The sequence below is a fragment of the Poecilia formosa genome, unplaced genomic scaffold, assembly GCF_000485575.1.
Source record: "Poecilia formosa unplaced genomic scaffold, Poecilia_formosa-5.1.2 Scaffold504, whole genome shotgun sequence".
Taxonomy (NCBI): Eukaryota; Metazoa; Chordata; class Actinopteri; order Cyprinodontiformes; family Poeciliidae; genus Poecilia; species Poecilia formosa.
The window spans coordinates 254945-275914 of record NW_006800443.1 but is presented as its reverse complement, the minus strand read 5'-3'; the positions used below and the strand labels follow the sequence as shown (position 1 = coordinate 275914).

Genomic DNA, 20970 nt, shown 5'->3' with positions numbered 1-20970 from the left:
AAAAATATTAAACCTAGGTATATTTTTAATTTAATGTTCATTACTAAATTGTTAGAATATATTAAAAAAAAAAACCGAACTAGTTTGACGTAAAAAAAAAATGTTAAGGTCTGCAAGAAAACAAAACCTGCTTTTGGGACTCTGAACCAAAAACTATTTGTTTCCACCTGCTGGTAAAACTGAGTAATTACACCAAGAATCCTATGCTTCCTTATAAATTTAAAATAATTTCAAACCAGTGTTTAGAAGAACCTGTAAAGGGTTTCATGAATGGAAAAACAGAATAAATGAATACGTATTTTATTTAACATTTATTACAAAAATTATCAGGATAAATAATCTGAACCAGTTTGGCCTAAAACAAATCGAAATTCCAGCAGATCGTATTTCTCAGCCAGGAAAACAAAACCTGCTTTTGTGACTCTGAACCAAAAACTAATTTGTCTCCCTCTGCTGGTAAAACTGAGTAATTACATAAAGCATCCTATGCGTCTTTATAAGTTTGAAATAATTTAATAAAGTGTTTAAAAAACGTGTAAAGAGTGTCACAAATAAAAAAAAACAATATAGTACATAAAAATATGTTTTATTTAATGTTTATTACTAAAATTATCAGAACATATAAAACACTGAACCAGTTTATGTTAAAACAAATATTGCGCTCGACAGGTAGCATTTCCTATCCAGTCTTTTTCTTCATTCCTTCGATTGCTTTCCGTCTCTTCAGGTTGGTGTAGAGCAGCGCGAAATTGATGACATAGGTTGAGACACACACCATGCAGAAATCTCCCAGAACAAAGGCGAGAATAGATGCGAGATAAAGCGAGCCGGCTACAGAGACCCAGGAGCAGATGACCAAGGCCAGGGCCGCCTTTTTAGACAGAGACAATCCTGCAGTAAAGAAAAATGAGTTTATATGCAGAAATCAACCCCTATAATTTCACACGCAGGCTGAGCTATAATAAACATAACGGTTAGCGTAAAATCCCTGCTCTGTAATTTTCAGAGGACAATGATGGACCTACCAAGGCCCATCTGCAGAGTGTAAAACAGGATGCCGAGGACGCTGTTGGGCTGGTTCAGAACGCTGTCTTTGGCCACAAAGAACTGGACCAAACCAAAACCACGTCCCCATCTGCCAAAAAAAAAAAAAAGGAAAAAAAGGCAGTAACATCAACTAAATGCATTCTGAAATGCTAGTTAAAAAACTGCTGTGTGACAGAAATATTGGTGCTCTTTCCTGTGTTTTGTCACATTAGTCAGAAATCACAATGCCTTGTTCTGGTGTAATGGTTAGGTGGAAGGAAGAAAAAAAAATCATCATTTAATCATAGTGAATCATCAACTAATCAGCTAGTCGCTAACTGGAGTACAGACTCAATAAAAGCCAATTAGCTGCAAGAACAACACAGTCGGAGCAGTAATTAAGCCAAACCGTACAAAAATACATACATTTTAATTTAATATAGAAAAAAAGTACCTCTGTGTATAAATATTTTATACCCAAAGCTCCTGAAGTGGCAGTTTTAGCTTCACTTAGTTCAAGTTCTGTAAAAAATTAAGCTGCAGCATGTAACTTTTATTAAAAAAAACATTTTTTTCTTTTTACATATTTATTGAAACTGTCACAGTTTGTTATGAGACAATAATGCTCCTCTGCCTTCTCCCAATGCTAACTAAAAACAACCAATCAGAGCCAGGAGGCGGGACTTAGTGCTGTCAATCATAATCTGGTGTGGCCCATGTTGTGAATGCTCAATCTAGTTAGCATGACCATCAATAATGTCAGATAAAAGGTTTTCTTGTAAAGGTAAGTTGATTCTCTGCTGTAAGCACAATTAACAGCAAGTATATGAGATTGATTGACAGCGCCAAGACCCTCCTCCTGGCTCTGATTGGTTGTTTTTGGTCAAGCGTGCCACATTTCATCAGAGGGCAGTAGTAGCTTAGGAGATGGTGCTGTCACATGTTTGGCCAGTTTATTTAAGAATGAGGACAAAGATTTGCACAGTTGGAAGTTTTGTATTAATATTATTATTTAGTTTTGAATTTTAAACACTATACAAAGACTTGAGACTGAGGAGGTTCACCTCTCAGCAGGACACCCACCCTAAACAAACAGCCAGAGCTGCAGTGGAGTGGTTAAAATCCAACTGTACTATTGTGTTGTAACGGCCCAGTCAAAGTCCTGACACTCTATTTTTAATATGGTTTGCAAAGCAGAATAAGCACAGCTGGTAGAAACAAACCCCAAAAGTTTAACAGCTATAATGTCAGGAAAAGATGGTTGTAAAACGTATTTAATCAAGGCGGACTGAATGCAAGTGTATGCCACACTTTTAAGATTTTAATTTATTATAAACATGCAAAAACAGAGTATAATTTCACTTACATTTCACAAATACAAACTTATTTTTCTTTTGGGGATAATATAAAATCCCCAAAAGAAAGAAAACGTATGTATTTGGTTGTTAATACTTATTCAATAATCAGCTATGCAGTTCATACACAGAAGAACGTTCACTTTGTGGGTTAAAAAGCACAAAATTCCCAAAGGAATTTCAAAAATTCAACACGTGGCAATAAAAAGGGGCTTAAATGTCTTTAAATATGTAGACACAATCCACTCTGAGCCACAGTTATGTAAATCTACATGGTTTACCTGCTTCATGGATTCTGTAGGTATGATTTAAAAAAAAACAAAAGGTGTGAATGAAATTCATACCTGGAGGTAAAAACCTTGGAGCAGCTCACAGACTCCCCCAGGTCACACATCGCCCTGTACTCTGGGTCTCTCTCTCTGGAAAGCTCCACATGAAGAGCATAAACAGACAAAACCAAACCCAGAAGACCCAAAACGATGCGCGCCGTCGGCTCCCACCGCGGCAGCCCCTGAGCCGCAGCCATGTGGAAAACCTCACGGAAACAGTAAATATATAAACTATAAATCGACTCTAATAGTTTCAGATTTCTTTCTAATCCAACCGAAGTCCGTTTACAGTGGGCGACGTGTTAAAAATCACATCCTCACTTCTGATTGGCTGGCTTCATTTGTGTCCCTGCCTTCCATTGGTCGGTCGGATCCAAACGTTGACTCGGCCAAAAATGCTTTTATTTTTCATTACATAATATAAAATTAATCCATTACAGCTTACTTTTATTACTGTTATAGCTATTTTTTTTATATATCTAACAGTGGGTGGAGCAATTTTAAACTATTTTGTTGAATTGAAAACCAATAGATTTTTTTGTTTGTCTTTTGTGCAAAAACAATAAAAAGTTTGTTAATCTGGTGTAAGGGCATAGGTTTTCACTGGGATTTAATTAAGGTGTAGCTCTAAATTAGCTAATAAATAGTCTAAGAAGATTATTTAAACATTTTAATGTAAATACGATTAATTTAAGTGACCTTTCATTCACACTTTTTATGCTTAATATGTGGACATTTTGTAAACAGCTCACACAGAGTGGTGTATCCTTTTTTTAGAGAATATAATTGATCCCAAAACTTCAGAAATTATGTATTTATTCTATTAAGGCAAAAGTTAGAATAAATCAGTCTTGAACTTGACCTAACTTGAGCTTGAAATCAGACCAGCTGATTTCTATCATTAAAATATTTAATGTTTTGTTTATTACTGAGCAAGTAAAAGCTTTCTTTCTTTCTTTCTTTCTTTCTTTCTTTCTTTCTTTCTTTCTTTCTTTCTTTCTTTCTTTCTTTCTTTCTTTCTCTCTTTCTTTCTTTCTTTCTTTCTTTCTAAAAATATATACCATTACTTCATAATTGCCCATATTTTTCTGCAACTTTCGTAAAATGTGGAAAACGACGTCACCTCACATGAATAAATAAACAAAACCACACAGACTCCATTCTATTTGGCATGAAGCCCCGCCTCAAAGTGCGTACTGTGCACCTATTGGACAATGGTGCCTCCCTCCCTTCGTCTAATTGGCTGGCCACATGACACTCAAAACAAATCCGGAAGTGGACGAGGAAGCGGCTGACAAAACAAGTGAATTATCGCGCTCGTTCGCTATTAAAACTGGAGTTATGGACGGTGTGGTTTCGCTCACAAGTTGAAAGTATGTTAATCTTTTTTGATTCGCATTCATTTGCAGATTTGTTTGGTTGTATAACTGAGAAGGTGCAGGTTTAACGGTACGTAGGAACCCAGAGCTCCAGGTAACGTTAACAAGCCGACGCCCCTGCGTCAAGAAGTGAGAAAGGTTGCTCTTTTGTCACCCTTGACCAAAATAAACTAGCGTGCCTCTCTCTTCAGCTATAAAATGGGGTCTGTTTTAGACATTTGACTGAGATCTAAAGTCTTCCTTTCATTTAGTCAATCCAGGCCTCCACTTGTTTAATTTAAGGCAGCGTTTGCCTTATTCTGTTAATTTTATTCCTCTATTTTGAATCTTAAGAAATATTATCTGTCTGACTCTGTTGTCTATCATTGAGGAGAAAACGGAGATAATTCTAGCATTGATTAAGTCAGTGTTGAATTTTGAATAATGTAGGTTTTGTGCACCATTCATAAGCACCTGCTTCCAGTTTCTCTCAGTTAATTAATAAGTAATCCCATTCAGTAATCTCACTATATGTCAATATATTAAACTTCTTCACACGGTTGTTTCACCATACATTTTTTTTCATTCGGAACACTAAAATGTAGTTATGAAAGGTTATATCACGTTTATTGGACTCGCTTGTAAAGGTTTCTAAATAGATTGGACACAGAAACAGTTTAGTTTCATTGAAATCTCACGCTGAAAAGTTGAGAAAAATCCAACCTCTTATTTGAGTGAAAAAAGTCAATTTCAATAAATTATTTTAATATACATCACTGTGTGATGTGTGATTTTCCACTTCCCTGCAGGTGTTCAAAATCTATAAAATGTATTCACCATGTTGGATGTTTTACCCTTTTATTGCTTTTACAAATCAATCATGTCCAGTAAAATTTGGCCTTATTTCATTCATTGTGAGTCTGTCAGTCACTGTAAAGGTCCTGGATATTTATGCAATCATTTGTCTTACGTTAAATAATTTTTATCTGTCATTATTTTTCTTAGAAATAAATTTTGGTTGATCATGATTGATTTGTAAAAGCAATAAAAGGGTAAAACATCCAATGGGGTGACTGCGTTTTAGAAGCACTGTAAATATGATGTGACGGAGCGCTGTGCATCTTTGTGGTCCATAAAAATCTTCTAAAAGTAACAAATAACTGCAGATACAGGTAATATTTGACCAGAGGTGGACAAAGAAAAAAAAAGGCAAAAGGAACGTTTTTAAAATCAATAAGGAACATTGTTTCTTATTTTTTTGTTTAGGTCTCATTACAGCAACATGTCGACTAAAGAGGGTGGAGGTGCCAAAGTTTTGGCCTCTCCTGAAAAAATGGCCACAGATAAAGGCAGACAGAACCAGAACCAGCGTGGAGTTGAGGTGATACCAGGCAACACAGACACCAGCATAGCGGCAAAAAACTTGGCCCTGCTTAAAGCACACTCTCTGGACGTAAAGTTTGACGTCGGAGAAGAGTATGATGTCATCGAAACTATCGGCACCGGGGCGTACGGTGTCGTTTCATCTGCCAGAAGAAGGGACAACGGTACATCTCTTGATGTGCTTAATTGTGAATAATTTCACTTAGTTGAAATTACTCTCTGATCTTTTCCACTCTGTTCTTTATTTTTACTTTTTGTAGGCCAGCAGGTGGCAATAAAGAAGATCTCCAATGCTTTTGAGGTGGTGACAAACGCCAAGCGAACACTGAGAGAGCTGAAGATCTTAAAACACTTCAAACATGACAACATCATCGCCATCAAAGACATCCTGCAGCCGAACCTTCCTCACTCTGCCTTCAAGTCTGTGTATGTAATTATTTTCTCAAAATGCAATTTCTTTTTAATCATATACATAACGTGTAACCTTTCATAGATAGAACTAGACGTTAGTAGATAGGACTAGACGTTAGGGTATAGAGGATGTTTTCTTGATCGTTTTACTTTTTTCTAATTGTTTTCTCAAAATAACAACTTCATTTTCTAACGGTCTGTTTTCAGGTGATGAGTTAGTTTTCTGTTTACTGCATATACTTTTTCCAGATGGTTTTCTCAAGGTGATGAGTTAATTTCTCGATGGTTTTCTCAAAATAAAGAGTTGACTGGTGTGTGTATTAAATGCGTGCATTTGAAGGATGGAATCAGGTTTCCCATCTCGTGATCTTGAACAAACAAACTTTGTTTTCTCAAGATTAACTCATCTAAAAGAACAGTACATGCAGAAAATGTCCGCTCTCGGCTTCTGTAAAGGACAGCCCATGACTCGAGTTGCCATTCCTATTTATCTCTGTGCTGCTGTCCTGTGTTTGCAGATATGTTGTGTTGGACCTCATGGAGAGCGACCTGCACCAGATCATCCACTCTGCCCAGACTCTCACCCCTGAACACACGCGCTACTTTCTCTACCAGCTCCTCCGTGGCCTTAAGTACGTGCACTCTGCCAACGTCATCCACCGTGACCTCAAACCCTCCAACCTGCTGGTGAACGAGAGCTGTGAACTGAAAATAGGGGACTTTGGCATGGCGCGGGGTCTGAGCTCCCACCCGGAGGAGTCTTACTGCTTTATGACGGAGTACGTGGCGACCCGGTGGTACCGCGCTCCAGAGCTCCTGCTGTCTCTCAATCACTACAGTTTGGCCATTGACATGTGGTCTGTGGGCTGCATCTTTGCTGAGATGATGGGGCGCAAGCAGCTTTTCCCTGGGAAGAACTACGTGCACCAGCTGCAGCTCATCTTGAGCGTGTTGGGCACTCCCCCTGAGGGTTTGATTGGATCTATCAGGGCTGATAGGGTCCGCTCCTACGTTCAGAGTCTCCCATCCCGAACACCCGTTCCTTTGGCCAAGCTGTACCCGCAAGCTGAAGCCTCGGCTTTGGACCTCCTACAGGCCATGCTGCAGTTTGATCCTCGGGAACGCATCAGCGTGACGGAGGCGCTGGCGCATCCTTACGTGTCCAAGTACCACGACCCAGACGATGAGCCAACGTGCGTGCCAGCTTTTGACTTTGAGTTTGACAAGCTTCCGATGAACAAAGAGCAAATTAAGGAGGCTATTCTGATGGAGATTCAAGACTTTCACAAAAAGAAACTGAGTTCTCGTCCAAGGCTGCAGTTCAGGCCTTTGCCGAGGGTCGAACCTGCGGCGCAAAGAAGTAGCCAGCCAGCAAACGCTGACCTGACCAAAAAAACGATGGTCGCCATTTCACACCACCTTGAGGCAAAACAGATTCAGCAACAGAAAATGACAGAAGCAAACTCCCAGAAGCAACAAAACAACCCACCAGCAGATGTGAACCCAGCATTCCCAAACCAGGTGCCCCACCATCTACCCCTCCTCAGCAAACATGTAGGCGCTCCAGTCGACGTGGACATGCCTAGTGCCAACTCCGACAGCGGACAGCCAGAGACGATCGACCTCACCACACCAGTGTCCACTCAGGATGCTCCGTCAGAAACGATGAGAGACGGAGAAGGACAGGAGGGAATCCCAGCCATCCAGAGCCAGCCCATGGAGCCCAACGCCGTTCCCTCAACACAAGCACAGACCATGACCGCCCTGCCAACCAGCGTGCCTTCCCTGTCTCTGTCGGCAGCACAGGTCCAGTCTCTGTCTCAGGCTCTTTCACACTCGCTGTCCAAGAATGCGAGGCCTCCGCCGCGTGCCGCAGAGGGAACGAGGAAGGAAGGCGCCATTTCTGAAGACACCAAAAATGCCCTGAAAAAAGCTCTAAGAAATAAAGCCAGAGGCAGTAAGTGTGTCAAATTAATCTACAGTACTCTGAGGAAGTATTCCTACACTTTAAACTTTTAGACATTTTGTCATGTTAGAACCAGAAATTATTACATATTTTATTGGGATTTTACGTGATACACCAACTAGGGCTAACTCAATTAATTCAGTGAATTGCATCATAAATTAAAATTCCATTTGCATCATTTATTGATTCCCTTTTTTCACCTTTTCTACCAGAAATGGATGACAAAAGTCTTCAGTCTTCACTGCAAAAACACACAATCTTACCAAGTCTAGTTTCTAGTGCAAATATCCGAGTGAACTTGAATTAAGACAAAACTAATTTAAAAGTATCTATTCAGCAAGATATAGCAGCTTATTTTGAGTCAACAATTCAATAACATTGGTGAAAAAGTTCTTGTTCCATTGGCAGATAAATTTACTTATAAAAGATAATTTCTCCTTGTCAAGTGAAATAATCTGCTTTTTCGAAATTGTTGACTTACAACAAGCTACTATATCTTGCTGGAAAAATACTTTTAATAAGTTTGTTTTGTCTTATTTCAAGTGTAATAAAATACTTTCACTATAAAGTTTTTGGTGCTTTGGTCTCAGCTATCCCAACTTTGTTTACAGAGACTTCATAGATCTTTTGTTTTTTCTGTTGTTTTGTTTATTTATTTTAGATTCTTCCAGTTTCGGTGTTGAATGTTCATTAGAATACAACAAACTCTAATGACTAAGAGCAACATTCCTAAGTTTAAACTGAACTGAACTTAAGTTCCTTCTTGCAGACGGAGGCGGCTCTGGGTTGGGCATTGATGGAGGCGCAGGAGGAGGGAGCGTCTCGTCTGTGGTGTCTTCTGTTCCCGAGTCGCGGCGGCCCGTCACGGCCCAGGAACGTCAGCGAGAGAGAGAGGAGAAAAGAAGGAAGAGGCAGGAACGAGCACGAGAGAGGGAGAGAAAAATGAAGGAGAAGGAAAGAAAGGAGAAGAAACTGGGCGACTCGCTGGGCGGCGTCCTGCTGAGCGACAATGACAAAAGCCTCTTGCAGCGCTGGACGAAGATGATCGACAGCTGCAGCGACAAATCCCAAACTGCTAGTAACGACGGGAAAACTAAGGATTGTAACCTGAATTCCCAAAGAATCAGCGAGAACAATAAAACCAACATGGAGGCGAGGAAAAGTCAGCCTCATGAGCAGCTAGTTTCTCAAGTAAAACCGAACCAGCAGGGGCTGTTTCCGCCTCCAGCCACCACCCAGCAGCTCACTCTGCCTTTCTCCGTGAGCCAGAGGAAGCCTCCAGGAGACGCTGTACGCGGCGGCATCGACATGATGGCCGTCACTGGTGGATATGTGAAAAACGACACACTCCAGCCGCACGCCGAGGGCAACAGGGAAACTGAATTCGCCGGTGTGGGGAACTGGAGCGGCCAGCAGCTGGAAACGAGGCCAACGCAGCAGCCGAACAGGACGCCGCAACCGGCGTCCAGCTTCCTGCAGAGCCAGCCGCCGCCCGACCCCAAACCTCAGCCGCACCTGCTCCCCCTCGAGAGCTTTCTGCCCAAAGCTCCTCCGGTAGCCATCAGAGAGACAAATGGCAGCGTGGATGTCAGAGGTCAGAGTAACCTCAACCCGTTGACTGCGAGTCCCGGACTCATGGAGAAGCTTTGCTCTTCTCTGGGTGAGAAATCAGTAGCACAGAGTATAAGCCATCTCTGTGGGACTTCAGCGGTTCCTCCCTCCCAGCCACACCCCAGCTTAGGATTCACAGACACGGGGCAACAAGGGCCCTCTGTTGCCCCTGACATCCATACGGTAACGCTGCAGCTGTCAAAGTCACAGGTGAGCAGTTTTCTTCCTGGTTACACCAGGTTTTAGTTTTTATGAAGGGCTCATAATTTGTAATAATTCTCCCTCTGCCAGGTAGAGGACCCGTTGCCCCCCATGTTCTCTGTTACCCCAAAGGGCAGCGGGGCAGGGTACGGGGTGGGCTTCGATCTGGATGACCTTTTCAGCCAGTCTATGGTGGAGCTGCAGCACGGCGACCGGGACAGGTGAGTCCAGGACAGGCCTTAGTTTTTCTGTCTAGTAAGGATTATTAAAACCTGGGATTGTTTTACATCACCTTCATTTTACCACTTAAAGGAGATGTATTATGTAAACTTGACATTTTCAGGTTTACATTATGTTATAATGTCATAATGTCATTCCCTCATCAAAAACATGCTTTGATTCTTTCATTCATGTTTGAGAAATCATTTAATCTCCATGGCAACCACTCAGCTGTGCAAAACATCAGGGTGGACATAGCTCCGCCTTCAAGACGTAGCTCCAGTTTCCAAGCCTCTGAGCTCCTGCTTCACGAAGCACCCCTCCCCCACTCTGCTCCTTCAAACTAGCCAGCAGCAATTAGCAAACACCCGATGGAGCTGCGCATCTGCTGAGTTTATTATGAGCTCCTTCTCAGTGCAATGCTGCTAAAAAGGGTTAACAGAGGAGCATGTCTGCTAGAACTGTGTCCAGTTTCCATGATAATCAGCAGTTTCTAAATCTGCACCACAGCATCAGGATGTGGATTTGCAACAGAGCAGCTGATTAGTATCAGTTGTGTCCAAACGTTGCTGTTGTGGTTAAAAACAAAAACACAGCAGTTTTTCTTGTGAGCGTTTATGCTCACAATAACATGAATGTAAATAAGCACCCCTTTTATTTAAACATTGGCAAAAATGCAGTTGTGTCAATAACGAGCTCCAATGAAAACCAAAATATTTCATATTTTTAAATGTTTAAATAACCAAAAACTGTAAAACTAAAGAAAGTAGAGCAGTGGATGGAAAAACAAGTAGATCACAGTTAAATGATGGTGACCTGACACAAGGACCAAACAGATGTACTGTGAATTTTAATAAAAAGCTTCATTTCAGATTAAACATTATAACTGTATGAAGGTTTACTGCAACCAGTCTCTTTAAAGCAGCATCTTAACCTTTTGACATGAGGGCCAAAAACATCACAGTGAAAGAAGTAAAAAAAAAAAATAATAGTTTAAAATACATTTCTTATTCCTTTATTTTTATTCGCGTAATAAAAAAAACATACAAAATGTTATGGAGACAAACAAAGTAGAACTTTTTCAAAAAGAGAAGAAGTCAGTCCAGATCCAGAACAGATGATTGTGTTAGAGAGGATTAGTTTACAGTCCTGCTAAAGTAGTTACAGCAACTGCTACAGCGTTGCTGTAACTACCGTTGTCATAGCAACAGCAGCAGGATGTGGTTGTTTCAAACTGCTGGCTGCATTGACAAACTTCCTAAAATATCTGAATCTGAGTAAAAGTTACTGGATGTTTGTTCCATTTATGACAGAATTCAAAAGAAGAAACTTTATTTTTTTGTCAGAGAAAATGTTTCCCTAAAAGACGACGTTCAGTCAGGACAATTAAATTATAGTTTGTTTATGGCGAAGTGAAATTAAATGTTTTAACTCTTGTCACTGAAGTATCTTTAAAGAGTTGTTGTGGACAGGAAGGATCTCCAGCATCCGTCTTGCAATGAATCTGAAAAGGCCTCTGACTGAAGACACTTAAAAACCCTTATCTGCTAATCCACCTCATTTGCTTTTGATGCTCTTCTTTAAATCTGTGGTCAGAGGACAGATTTTGGGTTTTAAAGGGAAACAAATCATATCAAATCTACAAAACAGAGCCACTAGATTAGATTAAGTTTTACTCTCTTGGTCCAACATTGTTTTTTTCTCCCAGGTTGGTAAACTCTACAGACCAGTTAGCTGAACTATGTGCAAACAGCATGACTCCTCGTTTGCCCATAGTAGATGATTAAACAATCTCATACTTATAAGCAACACATTAAGCTTTAAAATGGTTAATTCAGTGGATATTACCAACACGTCTAGTGTTGATGATCTGTAATACATGTAAAACACCTCTTTAAATAAAAAACCCTATTTAAATATTGACTTTTTGCATTTTTTTTCCCCATCAGCTTCGACTCGGCGCCTCTGTCTGCCTCCCTGTTATCTGATTGGAGCGAGGTCCACCGCATGACTCCGGCTGACCTCGAGTCTCTGCAGCAGGAGCTGCAGCTCGGCTCACCCATGATCCTCTCTGATACCATCCCCCATGATGCCTGACTTGACCTCCCTCCTCAAACACACTTGCATTTGTGTTTTAACCACCAACTTGGGCAACATGCATCAAGTCCATAAGGTTTCCTTCCATAGGCAACGTGTAGAGCATTTCTTAAATCATGCAGCTCTTTAACAAAAACATTTCGGCACCACCTGTCGGCTGCCGCTGGGTGCTACATGAGTTTTATAAATAAAATTTGATGATTTTGCATGAAGAAAATCTGTTATTTCCACTATGGATGGACAATAAATCAATGTATATAGCTGATCAATATCAATAGATAATACATCTGATTAAAATATTCAATTTCACTGAACTCCGATCCAGAACCGCACAGCATTCTGGGTAATTTAGGCAGAGGAAATGCTTTAGCTGTTCAACCTGATGGCCAGCTAGCAAATCACTAACTGGTTACCTAGCAACTCACTTTGGTTACCTAGCAACAACCAGTTAAGTAACTGGCACAGCAGCAGTTTAAGGTTTTACCACTCTGCCTCATAACTCCTTAAAAATAAAACATTAAGTGAAAACAGGACAGTGACAAAAATGTCACCGGTTTGGTAGAGTTTCAGATATTTAAAAGAAACTAATTATTGCACTGCAAAAATAAAATCTTGTCGAGTATTTTTGGTCTAGTTTCTAGTGCAAATATCTTAGTACACCTGAAACTTAAAAGTAACTTTTAAGCAAGATGTTTTAAGTAAATAATTCCTTAATACTGATGAAAAAGTTCTAGTTCTACTGGCAGATAAACTGACCAGAACGTTTTCATCAATGTTAAGGAATTACTTAAAACAAAGCTCTATATCTCACTAAAATGTTGTATAGTTTTGTCTTATTTCAAGATATTTTCACTAGAAACTACACCAAAAACACTACAACCTTGATTTTGCAGACCTATTTGAAATGCTTATTATAAGTCTTCAGTCATAATGTCCAGCTTTAATTTCCATTCTGAGCTAAAAAAAAACAAAAAACAGAAGAGTCAAACATCTTAATCAAACTTTTTCTTTAATTCGAAATTAAACTTCTCATTTGTATTTAAAATCAAATAAATTTTCATTAAAAACAAGATCTGGTTACAAAGTTCCATATGGCTTAATGTGCAGACAGGATAAAAGAATTACAAATTTGATTAAAACTATCAGAAACAATTTAACTCCTTCATTCATAATGGGTTTCTTGTTCCAACTCTTGCATATCAAAAACTGTTTTATCTCCAAGTCAGCATCAGGAAGATGGACAGACAGCTGGTCAGCACAACAACACAGCCACACACACTCCGATGCGCTCCTCCGTACAGCTGGACATCTGCTACTGTGGAGCGGATGAAGTCGGAGTAGCTGGTCAGCCTGGTGTAAACACCCGGCCTGTTCTGCTTCGCACAACCAAGTCCAAAGCTCACCACTCCCGCCTGCACCCAGGTGCCATTCACCATGCTGCAGACCAGCGGCCCCCCTGAGTCGCCCTGAAGAGATGAAGAGTTATTCAGATTGCAGTGTGATGTAATGTGTGCAAGATGCTGCCCTCTGCTGGACGAGGTCTGTCACAATAGTTTCCTAGGTGATAAATTGTTCCAGAAGTTATGATGATAAATTAATAATATTGCAGTTTAGGGACCATTTTTAAGTGACATAATGGAAATGGAAAAATAATAATGCAAGAGCAGATTCTACAAGATCAGTAAACTTTAAATCCTAATGAACATTTAACACTGAAACTTGAAGGCATTTTAAATAAATAAAGAACACAAAATAATTTTTAAGCCTTCGTAAACAAAATTGTCCTTCAAAAAAACAAAAAAACAAAATTTGTTGTGTTTGGTGAATTGAAGACTTCTCTCTTTTTGGTAGAAAGAGAAAAAAGAAACAAATCATGTCAATGGAAATTATTCAGTTTTAATTTTATTATGCGATAATTTATTGATGGAGGGCAAAATTGCTTTCTTGCAATGGCTGCCATTGGTTTTAGCTGTCCAGTTGTCAAAATGAAGGACTAAATCTTAAATGTAAACCTGATGTATAAAAGAAAAACAAACAGAGCTTTGCTACTGATTGGCATCACTACAGCTAGATAAGATCAGTAAAAAGTTTTTTAAAAAAACAATAATGAGAGGGAAGTAGGTCAGTTGTGCTAGCTTGACTATGACAACCTTCATGCAGATGTGCTGTGGAATTTGGTGTTTAGGTTCAGTTAAATTATTAAAAGACAAAAAAATAAGGCGACGCGCACAGACTGACACATCATCAGTGTTTAAATTAGCTGAACACCTGCTCTACTGCAAAACAAACATAAAACAGATTGAATTTCTGTTCTTTGTGTGGGAAATGTTGGCGTGTTTTGGTGTCAAATTCTGATACGTTAGCACCATTGTTGTAAGTCAGTTGCTATGGCAACACACAGCAGACCCAGAGTGAGTTGTTCTTCGATAGTTTTTTCTGTGTTTTGTTTTTTTTTGCCATGGCGGTTTCACACGGCACTAAATTAATACCCGCACCTCCAGGTTTCATTTTGTTCAGAGTGGTTCTACCACAACAGCACAGCTGTGGATAGCATGTAAAAAAAAAAAAAAAAAAAAGTCTTTTCGCCTTTCAGTGTTGTGCACATGCGTGAAATTCCCAAATGTAAACGACATGCAACATGTCTTTATCTCAGGGAATGCACTCAAACGAGTGAATGTTTGTTAACATAAATCAAATGGTACCTGGCAGGAGTCTTTGCCGCCCTGCTGGTATCCTGCACAGATCATGTCGAATAGAATGTCCACCTGCTCCACCGGATTCATTTGGTACATTTCCTGACAGGAAGCCTGGGAGATGATTGGCACCGCCACTTCCTGCAGAGTCCCAACTCCTGACAGAGGCACTGGAGGAGATAAGCTAGTTAATTACAGGTGGTTTTCATTTAGCAAAGCATGTTTTAAAACTTAAGATCATCTTACATTAGAATATTATTGTTTTAGTGTTTAGACGATATGGCTGAAACATAAAAGGGTTTTCTATCAGCTGTTACTCGGGATGCAAGTTATTTATTAATGAATTAATCAAAAGTTAACTGATCTTAATCAACTAACAATTGATAAGCAACTATTTTCCTGAAAATTGTTGTTTTGTGTTAAGGGGGCCGACCGTCTTTCCATAAGGGTCATTTTTCCACAATATGCTATTTTTTTTTTTATAAAAAGGACTTTTTTTTCTTTTTACAAATATTGTATATTAAGTGTTGAGTGAATAAACAGAAATTTCTGGTTCTCTCATCAACTTTAGACATTAATGGAACAAAAAACAAGAACCTTTTAGGTTAGAAAAATATGGAGTAAAATGTATTTATATTTTGAAAACAGATTTGGATTATGTTTGGACTGTTCAGAAAAGCGCCCTCCACCATCTTGTTTCTCCTAGAACATGCACGTCTTAAGAATGACCAGTGGCGCCCTCTTCTGGATGGAGGTTTATCTACAACACTTATTAGTTAATCAATTGGAACTAATTTTAATCTGAACATTAATCATAAGTCAATTGTTTGCATCTGCAGTCGATATAATTATTGATTAGTTTTTTTTGCTTAATCATTTAAAGACACCCTTCTCTTTTTTATTTCTTTGCACTTGGATGTGTGACTATTATAACATCAGAGCCCCATGTTCTGAAATGAAATACATCAACTGAGGATATTCTACTTTCCAGAAAGCTGCCGGTACCACAACAGAAAGTTAACGGCTTTACCGTCTTCCCTGATGTTTCCCCAGCCAGTGACGTAGCAGGTCATCCCAGTGGGAAACAACGTTCCCGGCGCAGGCAAACACACAGGCTGGATGTAGTTGCTCCAGGACACGGGGCTGGACAGCTGCAGGAGAGCGATGTCTTTGCCACTGTTGGGGTTTTGGTAACCAGATGGAATCACTATGCGCTTCACTGTACGGGACAACTCGTGCTCGTTGATCCCATTCAGCTGGTACCGTCCGATGTACAGAACGTAGGAGGACAGATCGGATGGACTGAAAAATGACAAATTAGAGACGTTAAATAAGAAATAATTACGCTTTAATCTTTCAAATCAGAGCAGACGTCGAGAGCCATCATAGAAAGTAGTTCTAATAGGTGAATAACTTAAATACGTAGTGCCACATTTTACTATTGGAATGTTATAAACAAGAAAAGCACAGATTATGCAAACATTTTAAATCCAAGGCCCTCTCAGAGCAACGCTCTGGTCAGTCTTCATTTCCTCTTGTTGAAAACAATTTGGAAAATTTGAATTATTTTTGCCTACATGCCAATATGCAGGCTTTGAGGATCGGCCTGACTCCATTTTCCTCCTCAGACTTCTCCGTTTCATGACCAAAATGCAAAAAAGCTGGGTGTTTAAAAGATTTTAAAAATGGTAGAAATGTGAACTTTAAAGGCTGTTACTCATTTTTGCATGAAAAAAGGTTTAAATACAGATTTTCTGATAAATATTCACACCACACTATGGTTCAATTTAAACAGCAAATACCACGAAAAAGCACATAATGGATTATGAATGTTGCTAAAAGTTGCTTATTGGTAATCTGTGCAAAGATTTGATGTAATTTAGCATTTGATTTAAATAATAAAATAAAGATATGCAATAGGCATTTTTTGAAAGGTCCTCTTTTGGTTTCACATATTGAATAAACAACTTAATCTTAAGGTCAGTTATAATGTTTCAGATTCTGATTAAATGCAAAACAACCCAGATACTTTCAATGCAGCGAAATGGCAACTTTTAGCAGTTTCTGTCCGGGTGGAGCTTTCTTACTTGGGGAAGCAATGTGCAGCTGAAAGCACCCAGTCCTGCGTGATGAGGGAGCCTCCACAGACATGTTCGTTAGATTTCTGGAGGCAGAGAGGAGGGGAATGAAGGAAAACAGCAGTGAGTCACATCTGCATCACAGGCAAATCCCTCTCTCAGCAGGTCAGCTTCACAACAAAACCCAGACCAAAGCTTTCCTCCGGGCGCAGCTGTGAACCCACGGGATGAAAGTGGAAACATTTCCGTTTAATTGGGGTTTACCTGAATATCTATCTGCCATGGCCAAGCCCCATTCGAGGCGTCCACCCCTCCTACAATCCTGTCCTTCATCTGCAGACGGCCGCATACCTGCGCGTTGGAGACCCGCAAACCTGAAGAAAATGCGACTTCATGACCCGAGAGCAAAGCATGGAAACATTTAATCACCGCTGAACACAAACAGCCGAAAACAAGCCGAGCACAAAATGTCTGTTTATCAAACAAAGAAAAGGGCAAGGCGGGGAGGGAACCGACAGGAAGACCCTTCACTCTTCACTCACCTGTTACGCACAAAAAAAATACAGAAAGGAGCACCTTCGTCGCCATTTTGACGAACAAATACGTTAAAAAAAATCTCTTTAAATAGTTTGAACCTGGTTATTTCAATAAATCGTCAAACGATGCACTTAATCCTCCTCTTGATGACACAGCAGAAACTAAAGTTTAGGAAGTTGTATCACTTTTCTTAAAACTTTCTTAAAAACGGACAGAAATCCGTTTGTCCTAAAAAACCTGCGGTCTCCGCTCAATTCTGACTCACAGTTTCAATGTAGAAACCTGTTACCTGAGCGGAACGTCACACCCTATAGGAACCTTCGTCCCGCCCATGCAGCGCACCTGAGCCAGTGAAATAAACGGAACTGCGTCCTTGCATTCCTTGCAGGTTGTTTTCCCATGAACCGGGTTAGTGTTCGGTGAAAAAATGGAAAATACGTGGTATGGATGTTTTATCAAAACCCCAGCAAGGAGAATCCAAAAGGTTAGCTTGGAGAATTAAGCAAAGTAGTTTAGTACAGCAGCAAGGCAGTTTCAGTGTTAAACCTGATAACGTGAGATTGAGGCCTTATAAAATGGAATTTGGATGCATTTGGAGCAGAAGACAGAAGAATGGGAATAATTTTCAGGTAGGATCCGGTTGGTTTGGAAAGCTCTTTTCTCTTCAGAATCACAATAAATATTTTTTGTGGTGATACTATCTTTGATTTTTGTTCTTAAATTTCACATCAACTATAATTTAGATTTTTTTTTTCATTTTTGGTACGAAATTGTGCCTGAGCAAGAAAATAATTATTATGCTTCTTAAAAGACAAGTTTGGCATCAGTTCTTAAAGTAGATTCCCATTTGATCAAATTTCTATCTTTAAAATTTTCTCAAAAGATGTTCAATTTGTTTTTTTTGTTGTTGTTGTTTTAAATGGTAAAGACGTTTTCATGTATTTGGATTTGAAGTAAAAGGTGAAAAAGTTTTTTTGTCTTTAGCATAGAGTTGAAAATATGAGTTTGAAATGTTGCATTTTCTTCTGTGGAGAAAAACAAAAAACAAACAAAAAATGGGCCAAGGATGGAACCATGCGGAGCTCCCTCATAGACCTGCAATGAATCTTAAGTGTATTTGCAAACTTTTAGCCACTTGTGTTGGAAAATATGATGTTGAACTAAAATTAAGCCCACAACAGCAACAGTTTTTTACATATAGAAAAACACAAACAGAAAACTTGAAATTAAGAACTTTGTTTATGTCGCAGTCGACTTTCTCTGCAATTATGTTAGTTGTCACACTTCTAATAAAACTTCTTTTTAAATCAGAAACTATGTGGTAGATGTGAATTCTTATATTTCTTCACTAAGTATTCAAGCACTTTTGTCAAAATTATTGGGTAAACTCTAAAACTAAGAGCTTCATTTTCCCACTGTCTGACATGAAGTCAAACTAAAGTTTTTCATTTTTGCATTTCCAAAGTTTACAAAAAATGTTTCTTTTAGCTAAACAGGATTTTTTTTTTGGAGACGTTTCTTCAAATTTAGACATTTACATCTATTTCATCAGTATTTGGTTAAAAAAAAAGTAAAACTTTTGGGTTTACTTAAACAAGATTTGGTTAAAAGTTTGCTGTAATTTTGACCATTTCCTCCTGACAGAACTGCTGAGTCAGTTAAAATCCTATAAGTTCAGATTTGCCCATATATATTGTTTCAGGGGTTTCTGATGGCTGCTAAAAAAATGTTTGGGGTCATTGAGCATTTGGAAGAGAATAATTCAAAGTTATGTTATTTTTTTGGTTTTGTCATATACTTTGAGAAGTGCACCAGTCCCTCCTGCAGCAAAGAAGCCCCACAGCATGATGCTGCCACTCCAGCCTGCATGGTTATCCAAAAGGACAATCCACATTTGTACATCTGGATCCTGCACTAAACACTAAGTGTGATTAAATATCATGTTATCAATCAAATCAATGCAGTTTTTATCTGTTTACTGCCAAATTATTCCAGTTTCTTGAGAATTATCTTGGAAATTCATGGAAAATCAACAAATCCCCACACTTTTGGCACTAATTGGGAGTTTATTGCATATTTTTCGCAAAAATTGTCAAAAACTTTCTTACTTGCACTAAACAGCTGCCTCAGCTTTAATTGATATCAGGTTATAGTCCATGATCTACAGAGCGAGGAATAAAAAGTCACATTTACCGTCACAAACAAGAGCAAATATTTCCAAATTAGTACCACAAACACTTTGATTTTTATTTTTAAAAATCACAAAAGGAATCACAAAATCCTGGAGGGACTCAAAAGAAATTAAATAATGTATTTAATTTTAAGAACTATTGATATTTTAACAGTTTGTGATCAGGTTTTATCAATATACTCGGCACAACCGGCCCTTTAAGAGCATTTATGATTTTGATTTGGCCCAAAATGAAAATGAGTTTGACACCCTGGTCTGATTTAAGGTCAGACAACGAGAACAAATAAGGCACAAATACAAATAATGCTGTTTACATGAGTCAGTATGAGCAATGGCAGCAGTTCTGAAAACACCTGCATGTTTTATGGTCGCCCAAAATAGTTTTAACAAAATAATTGATATCTGGTGCAAAAGAAGAGGAAAGTGAAGGATAAAAAATAAATTCTCAGGAGATTTTAAAGATCTTCAGCTTCTGTTTGTTCAGGATTTAATTGTAAAGCTGTTTCCCTGTCAAACCAGTTCAGCAGGTTTAAAAACCTCATTTATTGTGTTTACGGCAACACACGCAAGCAGGTCAAGGGTCAAACACTCCCTGGTTCAGCTGAATTAGTCCTGTTGTTTTAAGTGTTTGATTATCTGGACAGAATGAAAACAACATGATCGATTTTTTTTCTTTTCATGTGATAATCCTGTTTGTTTTACATGTCACACAGCGCTTTTTCCTTCTGTCTGTCTGTAAAGCTGTCTGTCTCCCCTTTTCCCTCCCTTCCTGCGTCCCTCCCTCGCTCCGTCCCCCCGCCCGCCCCAGGCAGTGTGTCTAGTTTCACAGAGCAATTGAAGGTGACAGGGACAGAGAGAGAGGGAGCGGGAGGGAGGGACAGAGGGAGGACACATCACAGTATCGCCCGCGGCTACACAACAGTACAGGAAGAGCGAGAGATGGAGGGACAAAGAAAGGGAAGGAGAGACTCACCAAAGTCCTCCCAGTGAATCCGATAAGCAGGTAAAGTCACACAGGAACAGGTGAAAAAACTCAAAATGTGTGTGTGCCACATGCCCACCGCCTGCAGGGTCAGCAGATATTTTAAATAGATTTTTATTTTATTTTTTTATTTTTCATTTTTGCCCTCCCTCCCACTCTGCCTCCCCTCACTCATAATATATGAACACATTATTGTGTCCCAGTCAGTAAGAGCAATTATAATGCACTCCCATTTGTTTTTATTCTAACAACTTGATGAATATTTGTCGTGGCACGGTAACCATGGTGACTGGCTCCACCACCGCCCCTCCCTCCCCTGCCCCATCCCCCCTTCAGTGCTGAAAAAGCAGAGGATGGAGGGAGGGAGAGGGAGAGAGGTGACAGGAATGAACTAACAAGATGCACTAAAAAAATGCATGTCCTGGAGCAACATAAATCTTTGCAGTGAAGCACGCGCCACCACACACACACACACACACACACACACACACACACACACACACACACACACACACACACACACACACACACAC

The 20970-nt window shown here is 39.4% G+C and overlaps 3 protein-coding genes and 1 long non-coding RNA gene across 5 annotated transcripts in view; 2 read left to right on the top strand and 2 right to left on the bottom strand.

Annotated features, from left to right (window-relative positions):
• Positions 1–627: 627 nt before the first annotated feature.
• vkorc1 (vitamin K epoxide reductase complex, subunit 1) lies at positions 628–3028 on the bottom strand. Its single transcript, XM_007579028.2, has 3 exons — positions 2726–3028; positions 1026–1135; positions 628–891 (listed from the first exon to the last, which is right to left on the bottom strand). The coding sequence occupies exons 1-3, from the start codon at positions 2905–2907 to the stop codon at positions 680–682; spliced, it is 504 nt and encodes a 167-aa protein (XP_007579090.1). The 5' UTR covers positions 2908–3028; the 3' UTR covers positions 628–679.
• Positions 3029–3965: 937 nt separating this feature from the next.
• mapk7 (mitogen-activated protein kinase 7) lies at positions 3966–12168 on the top strand. The gene is made up of 7 exons (XM_007579026.2): positions 3966–4083; positions 5335–5615; positions 5712–5877; positions 6381–7819; positions 8598–9649; positions 9731–9861; positions 11809–12168. The coding sequence occupies exons 2-7, from the start codon at positions 5351–5353 to the stop codon at positions 11954–11956; spliced, it is 3201 nt and encodes a 1066-aa protein (XP_007579088.1). The 5' UTR covers positions 3966–4083; positions 5335–5350; the 3' UTR covers positions 11957–12168.
• Positions 12169–12952: 784 nt separating this feature from the next.
• LOC103156836 (serine protease 33-like) lies at positions 12953–17527 on the bottom strand. The gene is made up of 6 exons (XM_007579025.2): positions 17270–17527; positions 16992–17101; positions 16737–16813; positions 15680–15951; positions 14659–14819; positions 12953–13422 (listed from the first exon to the last, which is right to left on the bottom strand). The coding sequence occupies exons 1-6, from the start codon at positions 17313–17315 to the stop codon at positions 13168–13170; spliced, it is 921 nt and encodes a 306-aa protein (XP_007579087.1). The 5' UTR covers positions 17316–17527; the 3' UTR covers positions 12953–13167.
• Positions 17528–17674: 147 nt separating this feature from the next.
• The window catches only part of LOC103156835 (uncharacterized), a 6088-nt gene continuing 2792 nt past the window's right edge, over positions 17675–20970 (top strand). The window contains exons 1-2 of one of the 2 annotated variants that reach the window (XR_478193.2): positions 17675–17893; positions 20268–20458. This is a non-coding gene — a long non-coding RNA (uncharacterized LOC103156835). Of the gene's footprint in view, positions 17894–20263; positions 20459–20970 lie in introns of both variants that reach the window. The other variant, XR_001659798.1, reaches the window with a different exon arrangement.

Excerpts from the sequence above, each read along its gene's own strand:
- mapk7 (XM_007579026.2), top strand. The coding sequence starts at position 5,351 with ATGTCGACTAAAGAGGGTGGAGGTGCCAAAGTTTTGGCCTCTCCTGAA. Across the intron at positions 7,820-8,597 it reads AAGAAATAAAGCCAGAGGCA|ACGGAGGCGGCTCTGGGTTG; the intron begins GTAAGTGTGTCA and ends TCCTTCTTGCAG. Across the intron at positions 9,862-11,808 it reads CAGCACGGCGACCGGGACAG|CTTCGACTCGGCGCCTCTGT; the intron begins GTGAGTCCAGGA and ends TTTCCCCATCAG.
- LOC103156836 (XM_007579025.2), bottom strand. The coding sequence starts at position 17,315 with ATGGCGACGAAGGTGCTCCTTTCTGTATTTTTTTTGTGCGTAACAG. Across the intron at positions 16,814-16,991 it reads CATGGCAGATAGATATTCAG|AAATCTAACGAACATGTCTG; the intron begins GTAAACCCCAAT and ends CTCTGCCTCCAG. Across the intron at positions 14,820-15,679 it reads GGGAAACATCAGGGAAGACG|TGCCTCTGTCAGGAGTTGGG; the intron begins GTAAAGCCGTTA and ends TATCTCCTCCAG.
- vkorc1 (XM_007579028.2), bottom strand. The coding sequence starts at position 2,907 with ATGGCTGCGGCTCAGGGGCTGCCGCGGTGGGAGCCGACGGCGCGCATC. Across the intron at positions 1,136-2,725 it reads TCCAAGGTTTTTACCTCCAG|ATGGGGACGTGGTTTTGGTT; the intron begins GTATGAATTTCA and ends TTTTTTTGGCAG. Across the intron at positions 892-1,025 it reads CACTCTGCAGATGGGCCTTG|GATTGTCTCTGTCTAAAAAG; the intron begins GTAGGTCCATCA and ends TCTTTACTGCAG.